This window comes from Trachurus japonicus, chromosome 7 (assembly GCF_045865225.1).
Source record: "Trachurus japonicus isolate A0001 chromosome 7, Traja_1.0".
In the NCBI taxonomy this organism is placed as follows: Eukaryota; Metazoa; Chordata; class Actinopteri; order Carangiformes; family Carangidae; genus Trachurus; species Trachurus japonicus.
This window is the reverse complement of record NC_140913.1, coordinates 32695741-32712119: the sequence shown is the minus strand read 5'-3', so window position 1 is coordinate 32712119 and position 16379 is coordinate 32695741. Positions and strand designations below refer to the sequence as shown.

The window sequence follows — 16379 nt, the reverse complement described above, 5'->3', positions numbered from 1 at the left end:
TTAGATAATTTCTCTGGTGGTGTAGCATGCGGGGAGCAGCAGCCCCCCCCTGGAGGCCCAGTCGGCCCACAGCCCCCCCGCCCCCGCCGGGAGGAAGACGCTGTCCGCCGGACTCCTCTTCTTCCTCACGGGCTCCGAGGTCGCGGTTTCTGCCAAAGACCAGATTTTGGGTTTTTGACTGGAGATGTTGTCTTTGTCTTTGTCTTTGTCTTTGCTCTCAGAGTCAGACTCACTCTTCTCCACTTTCCTGACCAGCGCGAGCTCTGCGTCCTCGTGCGGCTGCTGCTGCATCTCTTCCATCTCCAGACGCGCGTTCACGTCCGGTTCTGAGCTGGAGCTAGTCTCCATGTGGACGCGCTGCTCGTCCTCGCCGCCGACGCGCTCACTCTCGGGCTCGGGTTCGGTTTCGCTCCTCTCGTCGTCGCTCTCTCCCTCCGGCTCTTCATCATCTTCCTCCTCCTCCTCATCGGACTTCCCTTTGGACGCCCAGCTCACGCGGTTCTCCTTCTTCAGGCGGCGGCGCGCGTTGGCGAACCAGGTGGAGACCTGCGTGAGGCTCATCTTGGTGATGATGGCCAACATGATCTTCTCTCCTTTGGTCGGGTACGGGTTCTTCAGGTGCTCGTTCAGCCAGGCCTTCAGCGCGCCCGTGCTCTCCCGCGTGGCCACCTTGGTGACGGCGGCGGCGCGCGCGGACAGATCCTCTACTGCTGCTGCTGCTGCTGCTGCTCCAGGACGGTAGGGCGGGTAGAAGGCCCCCCCGCGAGCCAGCAGCGCGTGATGGTAGGGGGAGGCGGCCTTCAGGTCGAAACCGTTGTTCTGGAGAAACAGAGAGAGAAAGAGAGGAAACGTTTAGGAACGAGAACGAGCCAATGCGCTCCTTGTGCGTAATTACGCACTGGAGCGTAGCAGTTCAATGAGTGATTAATGGTCGAAACCGAACGAGGAGGAACTCGAACCTGTTTCTACGAGTTCACTTACAGTTTATCTGCATTTTTTTTTTTTCCATGCAAACAGAACTGAAACAAGTGGAACTGTGTGTGAATCACATAGTACTGAGGTTTGTTCCCGTTTCTGACATTTAACATCCCACTTTTGATTTAAAAAACTGAAACTAAGTTGCACTGAGTTGATTTTCTCATTACTTTACTTTATTAGTTTATTTGAATGGGACAGCTAGTGCACGTTAATGAACATAAAAACATGTAAATGTACCGGATTATAGCAGCAATGCTAATTTCCGTCCGGAATCCCATAACATAAAAACAGTACAGTAATAATATAGACAACATAATAATGCAGACAACAAAAAGACAATAAGACTGTGACGATATAAAACATATTGACAAAAACTTTATGGACCGTGAACTCACCATGTGTCCGATGTGCCTGTGGTGCGGATACGGGATGAAGTTATATCCCTGTAGTCCAGAGTATGTTATGGGAACTCCAGCTGCTGCCATCGCTGCCAGATGTTGCGCCTGTTGTTGCGCGTGCTGCTGCTGTTGCTGCTGCTGCTGCTGCACGAGCACGGGGATCTGATATCCAGTCGGCATGCTGAGGTTCCTCTCCAAGAAGAAGTTTCCAAATCCAGTTTGTGACGCGGGCATCGTTCCTATACCGTCCCAGCTCCTCGATCGGGGTTTGAGTGGCAACTTCAGCCTCCTGGATCTATTTATATGCAGCCAGGGGGAGGAGGGATGGGAGGGAGGGAGGGAGGAGGAGGAGGAGGAGGAGGGAGGGGGGTCCCACTGGTATTGACTGACAGCTCCGTTCAAAAGACCTGCAGCTTTCACTGGGCAATAAATCCCATCAAAGACGCCCTCCCTCCGCTGTTCCTTTTAGCGTTGTGGTGAAGAGGCTAAATATGCGCTACTTAACGCAACACAGTGATTTCTGCAGAACACACTGAGGTTTCAATTCAAATGCAGCTTCTTCTTCTTCTTTGAGAGCATTGGATAATAAAGAGTCTGAGAAGAAGGAACCAGCAGCTTCAAACAGACGGTTATTTATTCTCCTCGTTCAGTTTGAAACAGCAGGAAAAAATTGGGTTTTTCGTATTTTATTTCATTTTCTTTTATTTCCGTCACTTTATCTCCTCAAGAGATTAATATCAAAACACTTGGATCCAGTTCACACCGTCTCTTCCTGAAGCTTCTTCACCTCTTGAGAATTAAATCCTCCTTCATGACGCTGATGGACAAAATAAGGAAGGAAAAGAAAAAGGAACGTTTTGGTTTTTACGCACGCCGCGCGTAAAAGTGTCACCGAGAGAAAGATCTGCTCATTAATTTAATAGCAGGAAGAAAGAAGAAAATCTACCAGTTGTCACTCACTCGGCCTCGCGGGGGGAGCCAAAGCTTTTTATTTGTTAATTCATTTCATTGACCATCGGCCATAAAAACAAAACAAACTGTCCGTGAACGTGTCGGATGGTTTTGTTTAGAGTGAAGAGCCGCGTTTCAATGGCCCTAATTAAAGCAGGTTAAGCGAAACAGGTGTTGACTAATGTATATGATAATTGTGCGATAACAGATGCTAATGTGTGTGTGTGTGTGTGTGTGTGTGTGTGTGTGTGTGTGTGTGTGTGTGTGTGTGTGTGTGTGTGTGTGTGTGTGGAGGGGGAGGGGGGAGAGCCTATGGGATGCCCCCCCCCCTCCTCCTCCTCCTCCTCCTCCTCCTCATGTCCTTCAAAAGCGCCACAGTTGAGCTCAGTGTTGCGTTCAAAGGAGCTCGTCTCTTATCTCGCATCACTTCTGATTATTATATTAACAGCGTTAGGAGGTGAAGTGCTGCTGCTGATAGCGCGAGGACGCTTTTGTTCCCAGATAATAGTAGTGGGAGAGGGGGAAGGAGGGGGGTATTATTGTGAGGATGGGTTAGAGGGAGGGGGGTATTAAAGAGAATTAAAGAAGTGTCCAGACACGCAGGGTAAAAAAAAAAAAAACCACTAACACCATCTACAATCCTCTCCTTTTGATTTATTATTTCCTTCTTTGACTCCACATGTTCTTAGTTTTTTTTTCTTTTCACTTTAACATTTAAAACTTTATTACAGTTTTTTTTTTTAGTATTATTTGCTCTTTTTCTGCAGCTTCAACTCCTTTTTATTTTTCTCACTGAGCTCCCGATGTTTAAATTAAAATCTACTCCTTCTCATTTTATTGACATTTAAATCTAAAAGCTCTTCATTGTTTCCACACAAAAAAAACTGCCCATGCAAATTCATTTTTAATGCAATTAACTCAAAATTATAATTTCTAATATCTAGACTTCATATATACAGGGTTTTTTGTTTTTTTTTCTCACTGAGCTCCTGATGTTTAAAATTGTAGTATTCTTATTTTAATTGCATATAAATCTAAAAGCTCCTCATTGTAATGAAAAAATTAAACCTGCACATGCAAATTCATTGTCAAAATTATAATTAAAAATATCTAGACTTCATATTACAGCCCATTATACAGGTTTATACACATGCACATATTCAATAATCAGATAATGAGTTTGTGGAAAAGACTCAAGATTGTTTATGACAAACTTTTTATTGTGAAGTGTTGCTGCAGAGTTTACATCAGTTTATTATAAACAACTGGATGATATAAAGACTCGGTAACTCTCTCCTTCATGCTGGTTCTGATTCTCAGCTCAGTTTTTGGTCTTGGTGAGTCTTTAGTCTGAGGAGACGCTGGAGTGAAGAAACAAACAGATTCTCTGTGTAAATTAAATAGACGTGGGATCGTTATTTATCCAATTAACATCCAGATTATAAAAGGAATTAGTTCTTTCTTCTCCTTGATCTTCACTTTGACTCCTGAGCATCAAACAATGACAACGACATTAAAGTATCATGTAGTGTGAGTAAACACTAATACTGATGGTTGTGTTGCTTCTGCCTTATTTAAAGAACCAACTCATCAATCATAGTTTGTGTATTATATTTTCCTTTTATTTGCAGATTTCAGCTTTTTTTTCCTACAACAAAACCGACTTTTAAAAAAACCCACACAAAACACTATTTTGAATCCTGATCCAGACCAGAAGTGTTTATTTTGTTTTCTTTAGTTGCAGTGTTGTGTGAGTCTTTAGAGCTTCTGGATGAGGAAATGCTGCTGGCCACTGATCAGATGGTTTGATCCATAGATAGAGATTCACACAAATACTTTGAAACCAAATGAAAGTTTCCATCTTTTAAAGAGTGGGGTTTCAGCTTCTGACCTTCATATATAATAATAATAATAATAATAATTTAACGTTGGGACATTTTAAAGACGGTGCAAAGCTGTGATTTATATTTCCATCCTTCAGTTTCTGTCACGTTTTATTGACCAAATAATGAATTTATTGATGAGGTCATCAGGTCTCATCCTCTGATATTTTGTTACATAACTGCAGGTTTATTGCATCATCAATGTAAAGAGAGAGGTATGCACAGATAGAAAAAAAAAAACAAGGTGGAGGGAAAGGAGGAATTCATTCAGGGTGGGGTCCACAGAGCCTAAAGCAAATTTGTACAAGAGCAACAATGGGCCGAGTGGAAAGAGAGAGAGAGAAGCTTACGGCATCAGTGGTCGACATCTCCCGACACAAACAGCTCAGGGCTGCAGCTTTTGTCTTCTCTTGTAGATCCACTTTTCATTCTCTTCCTCTTTGGGCACAATGCAGGTGTCGGTGCTGCTGCGACAGGTCGGGGCTTCTCCTTCTTCTTCTTAACGCTGTTTGCTGTTAGGATGTCAGTCGTTTACAGGAGAGAGAGAGAGAGAGAGAGAGAAGTGGCCAAATGGAAGAGGATTGTCCTTCAGATACAAGAGCAGATAGAGGAAGAGGATGAAATTCTCCTTATCTCTGTAAATAACCACTCTCCTCTCTCATTCTCCTTCTCCTTCTTCTGTTTAAACTCAACTCCACATTCATTCTTTTATCTACAAATCCCCCTGAATGCATCACATCACATCAGAACCGCGTCCGCCGAGGGGATAAAATAATAATGGAGGCTAATGAGCCGGCCGGGACAATAGGGTTTAGGTGTGACCTCTTTTTTTTTTTTTTTTCTACCTGCGATGTCGACAAAGGGACTAAACATGCAATTAGAGAAGTTCAAAGGTCGGTGTGAAGAAGACGAGCAGAGAGAGAATCCACACAGTCTCCGACACCTTCGGCTTGTTCGTTTATTTCTGCAGCACAAACACAGACGAGAGGAGGTGAAACTCTGTTAGGTTGTTGTGTTTTTTTCTTTTTTGTCATTTAGATTTTTATTGAACTTTTAAGAAACATACAAATAAGTACAGGTTCAAGATACACATGTTTTCTTTTGTGTGTTTTGACATCCTCTGACATACAAATAGGAGGGATTATGAAATCCAAACAAATATGACACATAAGGAATCCACATGAGAAGAAACCGAGTCCTGTTGTGTTTTATTCTGTTTTTTTTCCACATTTATTTACAGTAAAAGCAGCAAGAGCAACAGCATCGTTACCATGGCGTCAAAGAGCCGCTGTGGAACGGTTTTCCTCCCTAATGGGATTTTCCTGGGGCCAAAACACAAATGTTGAGATGTAAGCAAGAGTGTGAATGTTATCAAGCCATCCCACCTCTTCACTATCAGACCCCCTCTTCCCACCCAGACCCCCCCCACCCCATTGCCCCCATTGCCCCCCCATCTCGCCCCCTTCCCCTCTTTGTCCTTTGTCATGACTCTTATCAGCGCCACTCTATCATTCTTTCAAAATAGTAGTGGCGCTGAAACCGCTTGCAAATGTAAGTATGTCTTTGTTTAGGGCCGCCCCCCCCTCTGCCCCCTCCTGGGTGCTGCCTGATTGACGGCTCTCCGCTGGGTGAGTGACAGGCGGCGTTGGTGAGGGTCCTGATGGTCCTGATGGTCCGCTGTGACAGCTGCTGTTAGTGCTGCTGCTGGTTGTTGGTTGTTGTGTTGCTGAGCCTCGGCCCCGCTGGGTGCTGATGGTGGTGGGTGGGATGGTGCAGGGGCCCCTAGGAGCCCCCAGCGAGAGGCCTGCCCCCCCAACCCCCCACCCGGTGAGCTCGTTGTTGCAGATGAGCTTGTTAGGTCGCTGCTCCCTGGTTCTTCAGCTCAACATGTGGAGAGCAGCAGGAACCGGCTTCAACCGGCCGCCGGGGTCGGATCTGACTCTGAGACTGAGACCGACAGAGGCTTTATTTATTTATTTATTTATTCATTTAAAGCAGAAGTAAGCAGAATGTTTGTGTTAATATAAGTCTTAAATAGTTCTATCTTCCGACAGCAATCACTTCTATAGAGTGTTTGGTCTGAAACACGGGTCTGTCAGTCACTCTGCTCTGCCCTGAGCTGAGGAGAAAACTTTCCTTGTATCCTACAACCTTTATCCAATGAGGAGAGAGAACGGCATAAAGGGGCGGTCCTCTCTGTGTGTGCAGCCAAGGGATGTGCGTGAATGTGGTGACGTAGGGACGAGGGCGGGGACTGCTAACTCCATCGGCAGACAGGAAGTTAGCCAAAACCACCGGATCGCTTACCTCTGCTTTAAAAGTATCCCCATTAGCTGATGCCAATGGCACAAGCTAGTCTTCCTGGGGTCCGAAGTACCATACATCGAAAAGAGATGTAAAAAACATATCACATTTTCAATATCATATCAGTCAAATAGACATCTTAATACATCGTGTTTGCAGTAATACTTACAACATCACATTGGTGCTGTGAAATCTTACATTTGATTGCATTTAAACAAGTTGGTAGTCGCCTTAATATCACTCATTAATTTAACAGGAACAAAACAGACGGGATGAAACAGGGATAAGATATTATACTTGCCAGACTGGATTATTGCTCAGCTGTTAAATAGTGCATTCTTAGATGGTGTTTAGATGAGGACTTGCTATTAGATTGTCGTATATGGAGGGGGCAGTTATTCCAAAGCTTGATTTTATTTGATCTAAAGAACTAAATCAAGTCAAGTATAGTTTATTTGTCCCAACTTGGGCAAATTGGTTGCAGTCTATAAAAACAATACATTCCAACACACGCACATATATCTAAAAAACAAAAAACAATAATGCAAAAAAAGGCAATTTCAGGTGAAGTGTCAACCACATAGATCCTTAACATCAACAACATCATCATCATCGTCAATATCAAACTCATCGTCACCATCATCGTCATAAATGTAATGAACAACTCTTGAATTGTCCTTCGCTGCAGGACGGAGAGATGTAGAAGATCATTTGTACCTTTTTACTTCTTCTGCTCATGTAGATGAGCTGCAAGAGAAATTAATTTCCCTTTGAGGATGAATAAACTCATTCTTATTCTTATATCATAATTTAGCTGTTTAGATCAAATCTGTTGACACAACATCTCCTGCAGGTCGTCCTTCCTCCTGACAGTCAGTTTTGTTTTGTGGAGGTTTTTCCTCTGATTGTCGAAGGGCAGATGACGTGACTTACACATAACTCTGTTTATTCATCCCACACATGGGAAATTAGGATATTACAGTAGCATTGTAACATACAAGGTGGAATTAAGCCAATGATATAAAACAAACATATAAGAGAGAGACACATTCTGTGCCCAATTATTCCAAGAGTAGCCTATCTACGGTTATTTATAAGAATAGAATAAAAATTATATACACACATGCAGTGTTGATAGTTTACACACTGTAAAGTCCTGTGAAGTAAACGTGTGATTTTTGTCACTGAGCCAAATGAGAAACTTTAACTCAACTTGACTCGTGTCGTCCTGATGATGAAGTTCACGTTTTTTTAGTCGTGACATTTTCTTCCAGGAGCCTGTCGACGATTCTGGTGTCTGATTTATTATGAAATATTAATATTATTACATGCATCTTTCAAACACAGTTTAGTTTTAAAGCCTTATTATTATTATTATTATTTTCATCATTATCCCCTTGGTCACCGTTGCAGGTTTCAGGGATGTTTCCTGTGCAGGATGTTACCGTATAAACTACTTATTGACACTTTAAGTGTTCATTAATATACAGTATCCTCTCCTATGAAAACAGATTTGACTTTTTTTTTAAAGCATGTGTTTATTAATTTGTGTTTGCAAGTTACAGCAAAGAGCAAACTGTTTCTCCCTGTTCTCCCTCCCTTCCCCTCTTTCCCTCGCTAAATAAGTAAAACATTAAAACTATAAAAATGAGATGAAAATAAAGCAAAAAGGAAGGAAAAATAATAATATTAATAGATTTGACTTTATTGTGATAGATTTTCTGCATTATTGAACGTCAAGCAGCGTTTATAAAAAGTTAACATGTCTTTTCATGTCGTTCATGTCGTTGTGTCGCATCGTTAGCTCGGCTCATCCTGCTCTTCTACTTGTGTGGAGTGTAGCAGAGCTGGTTTATTTCCAAGTGTAACAACAGCGTTAATGAGATTATCTTAAAGTTTTCAGAGTGACGTTAATGTGAATGTGCTGCAGAAACGGGACAAACTGAAGTTCATGCGTCCATTATTTTGCCTCTATAGCCTCACAGAGAGCAGCTAATGAGGTTATTGGTGCATCTGTGACGTGACATCTACATTTTGGCCCTATTTGTGAAACAATGGGAAACAAGGAAGCCGGGGACATTGGTGCTCTGTGTTTTCCAACTCAAAATAACAAAAGGCGAGCGGCGGCTGGTGGGAGAGGCTGTGCTCTCATGGAAATGAGCAACCGAACCAACAATGTAGCTCCTAATCTCTTCAGAGAGAGGAATCAGTTACACAGCAGTATGCGCCCCTCAATGCTTTTCATTAGAGTCAGCGTGCTATTGAAACAGTCGCTCCACCCACACACACACACACACATATACATGAGTGCACACACACACACACACATACATACAGCCACAGGCCTTACTCATACACACTAGATACAAGGTACTCCCCCCCCCCCCAAAACAACAGAGGGGTTGAAATAAGTGGGGCAGAGGGTGGTATTGGGGGTGTGAGGCCTCAAAGCATGGGATTAGAGTTAATGTGCCCTCCCTGGGTTATAATCTCTTCAGAGGGAGACTTTGTTTGAGGGGCTCGAGGGCAGTAAGATAAGTATCTATTACAGAAACTCCCCTCTTATCCCCCCCTGACCCCCCCCCCCCCCCGCTTCAACATCCATGAAGCACAAAAACACTTGCCTCTGTTCCCACTCTGTGTTGTGTGATATCCAAGACACCAAAAGCAAGTGCTGCCCTTTTCAGCTAATCAGGAATTAAGGTCTAAAGCCGTATGGAGAGTTAGCAGGGCCCATATTTACTCCATCTGTGGCCCACAAAGTCAGGTAGTTAAAGAAAGATCAAAGGCGGTCGGGCGGCTTAAGAAGGAGAAAAAAAAAAAACTCTGGTTATTACGACAGAGTATTAGGGCCACATTGACAAATAAAAAAATCACAAACTTCGAGAATAAAGTCATAATTTAAGACTTTATTCTCGTAATGTTATGACTTTTTTCTTGTAGGAAATGTACGACTTTATTCTCGTAAATTTACGACTTTGTTCTCGTTGTAATGTTATGACTTTTTTCTCGTAGGAAATATACAACTTTATTCTTGTAAATTGAAGACTTTATTCTCGTCTTTATTCTTGTAAATTTACAACTTTATTCTCGTAATGTTATGACTTTATTCTCGTAAATTTACGACTTTATTCTCGTAATGTTATGACTTTTTTCTCGTAGGAAATGTGCAACTTTATTCTTGTAAATTTAAGACTTTATTCTCGTCTTTATTCTTGTAAATTTACAACTTTATTCTCGTAATGTTATGACTTTTTTCTCTTAGGAAATGTACGACTTTATTCTCGTAAATTTACGACTTTATTCTCATCGTAATGTTATGACTTTTTTCTCGTAGGAAATGTACGACTTTATTCTCGTAAATTTGTGACTTTATTCTCGCAAATTTATGACTTTATTCTCGTAATGTTACGACTTTTTTCTCGTAGGAAATGTATGACTTTATTCTCGTAAATGTATGACTTTATTCTCGAAGTCTGTGTTTTGTTTTGTTTTTCTCAACGTGGCCCTAATACTCGGTCGTAGGTTATTCTGCAGAAGGAGAGAAAAGCTTCATCACACGTCGTTGTTCTTCTTCTTCTGTGAGGTGAAGCTGCACAGTTTGATTCAACGAGTCAGTGAAGTGGACACAAAACAGCAGCAACAGTTTAAATATAAAATACAGTTTAATACCAAAATATCCTCATTATATAAATATTGTGCAAAAGATGTAACGGAGGCTCCTTCTTCATCTTCTTCTTAGATTACATATTTAGCATAAAACAATAATGAACAATTACAAAAAGCCCCTTTTAAAGCAGCGCTGGCAGAATAAACTCAAAGACACTGGTGCAAAAAAAAAAAAAAAAAAAGGTTTAAAATGAAACTTGAACCTGAGGCAGAAACTTCAGATAAAAGATTAAAAGTTATTGCAAATCTGCAGAGAAGCTTCAAATCAAACAAAAAAAAATGTCACAACCTGTAAAATAACTAAAGCGACACGACAGACGTGCACTTGTCTGGATCAAAACTGGTGATTGGCATAAAACATAACATGAGCCAGGCTTTAATAATGTTTAAAATTGTGATAAAATCAAAATAAAATAACATTTCTCATGCAGCTTTTGTTTAATATTTTCCTCCCTGCTTCTCTGTAATGTCTCATTGACTCAGACATAGAGACATTTTAACTTAAACTGATCACAAACACTTGACACCAGATAAAACCAAACAGTATGAACATGAACTTGTATCAGACTGAACATTTCTACTGTAGTTTACATCAAATCTGTCCTGAAAGAGCAAATTAATTCACATTTATTTATTAATTATTTGGTTAATCAACAACCCAAATGTATGTTACTGTCTGTTTATGGATGGTGCCTTCATGGACTTCAGTTATTGTAAAGTTTACTGCTAAATGACGAACAAACACATGCGTTTTATAAAAAAAAAAAAAGAATCTCAATCAGTCTCAAGTGTCGCTCTCAGATGTCCCAGTTTCCTGCAGCATTTGAACGCATCGGCAAAGAAGACTTTTCAGTCCTGGCTTGCGGTAAATCTGTTTTTCCAGATTATTTTACACTGTAATTTTGATCTGTAAACAAATTTAAAACCTTTTTTTTTTTACCTGGATCATCTGCAAATTTAAATCCTGACTTTAAATCAGTGACTTGGGTAAAATCTAGGAAATGAAAAACAACAAATACTGATGGTAGCCTATATTTTGTTTGGAAAATAAGTTTTTGGCAAAACATGAAGTGCACTTTATTTTTAATTGGCCATAATATATCAAAACTACAACTAATATTGTTTAAAGGTTTAAATCTGGCGATGTTCATTATCTACAAGAAAAATAAACAAATTCACTCTGTTTCAGTAACATTTCCTAAAAACCTCAGGGTCCTCTTGTTGTTTCAGGAGATAATTTGACTTTTTTTAGAGACGTAACTGTATTTTTGACTCATTTTGAGACAAATCCACATACTATAGTTATTTTTTTCATCATATTTGTGGATAAAAATAAAGAATATCACCTTTATGTCACCTGCTCTGTCCTCAAATTGAGAGTAAAACTAACGCACAAAGACGAAGCAGAGTTTAACGTTTCCCTGCGACTTGAACTCAACATTAATTAAAATTCAATAGATTTGAGAAATACTTGTCTGATGAGTGAAGATATTGATAATATTGATCAGTTGAAGCGTCTGTGTGGAGCCTTTAGGTTCATCAGCAAGCGTGTGCTATTGTGTATGAATGGAATGACTGTCTGTGTGTGTCTGTGTGTGTGCATGATAAATACACACACACACACAGTATTAATACTTCAATAATACACACATGGAGATTTACATTAAAGGGATAGTTCAACATTTTGGCAAATTGGCCCATTGCCATAATCCCTATAGTCATAGCAGTAGGTTCGTTACCTTTAATTGTCGGTGCAAGCTATTTTTAGAACGGCGGAGCAGAGCCGTGAGCTGCTCAGAGCTACGCTACGGGAATTCTTGGTTTCCCTCATCAAACTCATCAAATACACAATCCAACAACTCCACAACGCTCTGGTGACCTGCACATCACCACGCTATGAGATAATAACAGAACGTTACCAGACAGAGTTGTTATAGAGGGAAATTCATGCAAAACCGCTGATGCACGTTGATGCACGTTGCACGTTTTTCATCAAGCAGTCTCTGAATTTACCTCTAAAACAACTCTGTCTGGTAACGTTCTGTTATTATCTCATAGTGTGGTGAATGTGCAGGTCACAACTTGTCCACCAGAGCGTTGTGGAGTTGTTGGATTGTGTATTTGATGAGTTTGATGAGGGAAACCAAAGAAATCCCATAATGAGCCTCCGTAGCATAGCTCTGAGCAGCTCACGGCTCTGCTCCACCGTTCTAAAAAATAGCTTGCACCGACAATTAAAGGTAACGGACCTACTGCTATGACTATAGGGACTATGGCAATGGGCCAAGTTACCAAAAATGTTGAACTATCCCTTTAACATAGTGTAGAGTCAGAAACGTTCTGCTCGTCCTCAGCGGGAGAACTTTCTGGGTCTGAACGGAGGGAGGACGAGTTGATGCGTGGCCGCCCGCTCCTCCTCGATGGGCGCCAGCTCCTCGGCCGAGCCCCACTTCTTCTTGGACTGGAACAACGACACCAACTTCCTGTTCCTGTTGCGTTCTCTGGCCTGAGTCACCTGAAACTCTGCCACCGCAACAAACACAAACAAACAACACGTTGGCGGGTTAAAGAAAAAGAAAAAAATTCAAGATGAGAACATCATTAGCTACCACTCTTATGTCAAGTTAGTTTAGCCGCTAACACTTTAAGTACACACTATTAAGCATTAGTTAAGCATTAAAGGGACAACGAGGAGTTTCTATTTGGTTATAAAAAAGTCTCATATTAATGTGGATGAATCTACGCTACCCACACTTGTTAATGGGCCCATCTTCGATAAATATATTGTTTTGTCTCTATCATTATTTTGTTATTATTAGTGGTGGTGGAAATGCTGGTCAAGCCGACCAGCGTTTCTTTACTTTCGGTTTCGTGGCGAGTCATGAGAATAACGTCGCCGAATCATCGTTTATGGTCGGAACTACGACGGTATCTGATCGTCCTCAGACCTTTGACTTTAATTCTTGATGAATGAAAACATGAGTCTGTCTTGCGCCGGTCAAAGAATTTCACGGTGCGGTGGAGGCTCATAAATGTAGTGTGAAAACGCTTCGCTTTTCCAAAACTCCTCATTGTCCCTTTAAAAAACACTGAATTATTCATTTATAACGCATGAATACTCATTAGTATGTAGTTTATAAATAGTTAGTGCTTATCAATGATGAGTAAAACATTTTTAACTGTATTTATAAACTACATACTAATGAGTATTCATGTGTTATAAATTATTAAATTATAATTATTAATTAAATCATTCATTCATTGATGCTTAATAATGTGTACTTATTATAAAGTGATACCACTTAGCCTAACATGGAAACAGAGCTTCACCCAGAACAATATTCTTCTTGTTAGTTTTGAAAAAAATCTAAACACGTCATCGCGTTTTGAGATTTTTCCACTCTGGGAACCCGTTTCCAAAATATACCGTTTTCACCCCTCGAAAAAAAAAAGCCGTCTGGACGAAACGCTGAAACGATACTTATGCAGATTCACTGAAACTGAACATGCAGGCTCTTAACTCGCCTCACTCTAGTCTGTGCACAGGTAAACAACCTGCCAGCTCCTTTAAAACTCATTAATTATGCATTTGTTGGTTCACACAACACCCAAAGTGTAAAAGCAACGGGTTTCACAGGAGGCGTTATGGTCTGGATTCATCCAGTGAAGCTGTCAGACATTAAAAAACGTGTCATTTTCACTTTGATTTCAGTTGTTTTTACAAACTAAACAAAACACAGGAACTCACACATACAGCGTTTTTAGAGTCACTGGTGCAGCGATTATCACTGGACAAGTTAACTGTATCCAGTCTTTATGCTAAATTAATCATCATTGTGCTGTTTTCATTATGTACAGACATAAGAATGAATGTTCTCATTTACCTTTTGACAATACAATTAAAATTAAACTATAAAACCATAAAAACGTAAAACTTTGCACTTAAAAATAAGGTAAAAAAAGAATGAAACATTTTCCAACATGTTGCGCAATTACAACTTACTAAACAACTTCAACAATATCATACTTCAATAATACTTAATGATACTAAAAGACTTAATCTAACTTATCATCCTGAAGCTACAGTGCTCTTCTCTCTTGAGTATTATTTCTACAGTGCGTTAAAAAACCAGAGTTACATGTTTTACATAGCCTACTTTAAACATGCACATAAAATACGTGGCCAAAGATTGACAAATTTGAAAAAATATATAAAACCACATCATAAAGTGAAAAGTAATGAATTAAAACAAATATATATTGCATCTTGTTGAACATTAAATCATTTCTGTACTCACGCAGCTCACACTCTTCCTCCGGACCCTCTGGTTCTTTGATGTTTAGGTAGTGACAGGCAAGATGGCCGCTGTAGTCCCGCAGGTTTTCTTTGGCACCTGATGATAAGAGTTAAAAATAAATCAGAGGAAAACTGAGCCACGTGTAAAAGGGGAAGAAAAACAAAACTCAAAGTCCAAAGGTAAATAAATGAATAAATATAAAAGCATGAGAGTTAAAAGCAGCAGATTAAATGAAAGCAGTTTTTTTTTCTTCTTACCGTACGTCCCAACGAGCAGGTCGAGGATGTGTTGATGACCGTGTAACGCTGCGATGTGTAGAGGTGTGTAACCCTGTAGGGCAGAAAGAAAATGCAATAACGATGGACAATAACGATTAAAAATACACTTTAACACTCAATTTACTCACACAAGTTAAAGTTTACACTGAAGAATATAGAATATACTACAAGAATATTTGTCTTATTTCTAGTCAAAATGTCATTTCTAGTCAAAACAAGTCTCATTATACTTAAAATAACACTTTTACTTCTTTCAAGCATATTTTCACTTGAAATAGGTAGAAAAATCTGATAGTGGAGCAAGTTTTTCTTTCTTATTACAAGCACAAAACAACTTCAGATTTTTCTACTTATTTCAATTGAAAATGTGTTTGAAACAAGTGATTAGTCTTATTTTAAGTGGAAAGAGTTTAGTTTTGACTAGAAATGAGACATTTTGACAAGAATAAGGACAAATATTCTTGGAAAGATTTTGAGTTTTTGCAGTGTAAAATTGAACTTTACGTTGTGTCAAGTGGTGAAAAGCTTCAGTTCAGTTCTTACCCCCTGGAGTTTCCCAAGTCCAAACGCAGCCAATGAAAACAGCACAGAGAAGAGAGAAAAAAAAAAGTATACAAATTAGCAAAAGGTTATGGAAACACCAGATAATGATAAAAACATAATTGCTCGGGTAATTCACTGATAATTGCTTCAGTTGTAGCGGTTAGTTGTGCATGCGGACGAATAGACGCACTGTTTTGGGAAACAATTAACGTGACATGACATGATTTATTAGCAGAGCCCGACAACACGTGCTGCTGTAATACATTTACACAGCTGGAGCTTCACAAAGATCGCTCAGGGAAACATGACATCACTGAGGAAGAAGAAGGAGGAGGAGGAAGAGGAAGAGGCGGCGGCGGCGGCGGCCATGTTGTTGTCCGTTCAGATCAATACAGACACTGTACAAACCGATCGATCGCCACCTGGTAACAGCCGGGATACTCACATGCTGCAAGAGAAGAAGAGGAAGAGTGTGAATGATTGTTGTGTTTGAAAAATAATACACGCCACAGACCTAAAGGGACATTCCACTGATTTAACTTCGTGTTCCTGTAATATCGTCATTGACTGTGACCTTTGACCCCTGATTGGCTCAAATCTCATCAGTTTGTACTTTAAGTCATGAAATTGACTGAGTTTTCAAAAAGCGAAGTCATGTGTTTGTGAGGACCGTGTGGCCTTGACCTTTGACCTTGTTTTAGCCACTAAACTCTATAATCGGTCTTGTTTCTGAGTCCAGGTGAACGGGACAGTGTTTTTGTGAGGTCGTTATATATAAATAATGAAGGTTTATAATCGTAAATATTGAGGATATGGAGGCGGATATGATCTGGTTTATTATTTAGATGTAAAGAGGAAATGTTTGTCTGTTCTTAAAGGGATAGTTCAACATTTTGGCAAATTGGCCCATTGTCATAATCACTATAGTCATAGCAGTATAGGTTTGTTGTTACCTTTAATTGTCGGTGCAAGCTATTTTTTTTTTAAATTTATGCTCCGCTGTTATTTAACAGCGGAGCAGAGCCGTGAGCTGCTACGGAGGCTCATGGGATTTCTTGGTTTCCCTCATCAAACTCA

At 40.2% G+C, this 16379-nt stretch overlaps 2 protein-coding genes across 2 annotated transcripts in view; both read right to left on the bottom strand.

Moving 5' to 3' along the window:
- Positions 1–1611, bottom strand: irx7 (iroquois homeobox 7). The gene is made up of 2 exons (XM_085783168.1): positions 1374–1611; positions 1–819 (listed from the first exon to the last, which is right to left on the bottom strand). Exons 1-2 carry the CDS (start codon positions 1608–1610, stop codon positions 1–3), a joined length of 1056 nt encoding a protein of 351 aa, XP_085639294.1. The 5' UTR covers position 1611.
- A 10787-nt stretch (positions 1612–12398) lies between these two features.
- The window catches only part of LOC146985151 (uncharacterized), a 29841-nt gene continuing 25860 nt past the window's right edge, over positions 12399–16379 (bottom strand). The window contains exons 9-11 of the mRNA XM_085782907.1: positions 14739–14811; positions 14482–14577; positions 12399–12706 (exon numbers count right to left, since the gene is read on the bottom strand). Of these exons, the coding sequence (XP_085639033.1) occupies positions 12534–12706; positions 14482–14577; positions 14739–14811 (342 nt within the window). The 3' untranslated portion in view covers positions 12399–12533. The remainder of the gene's footprint in view (positions 12707–14481; positions 14578–14738; positions 14812–16379) is intronic.

Coding starts and splice junctions, on each gene's coding strand:
- irx7 (XM_085783168.1), bottom strand. CDS start 1,610: ATGCCCGCGTCACAAACTGGATTTGGAAACTTCTTCTTGGAGAGGAAC. Junction 820..1,373: donor ACAGGCACATCGGACACATG/GTGAGTTCACGG, acceptor CTGTTTCTCCAG/AACAACGGTTTCGACCTGAA.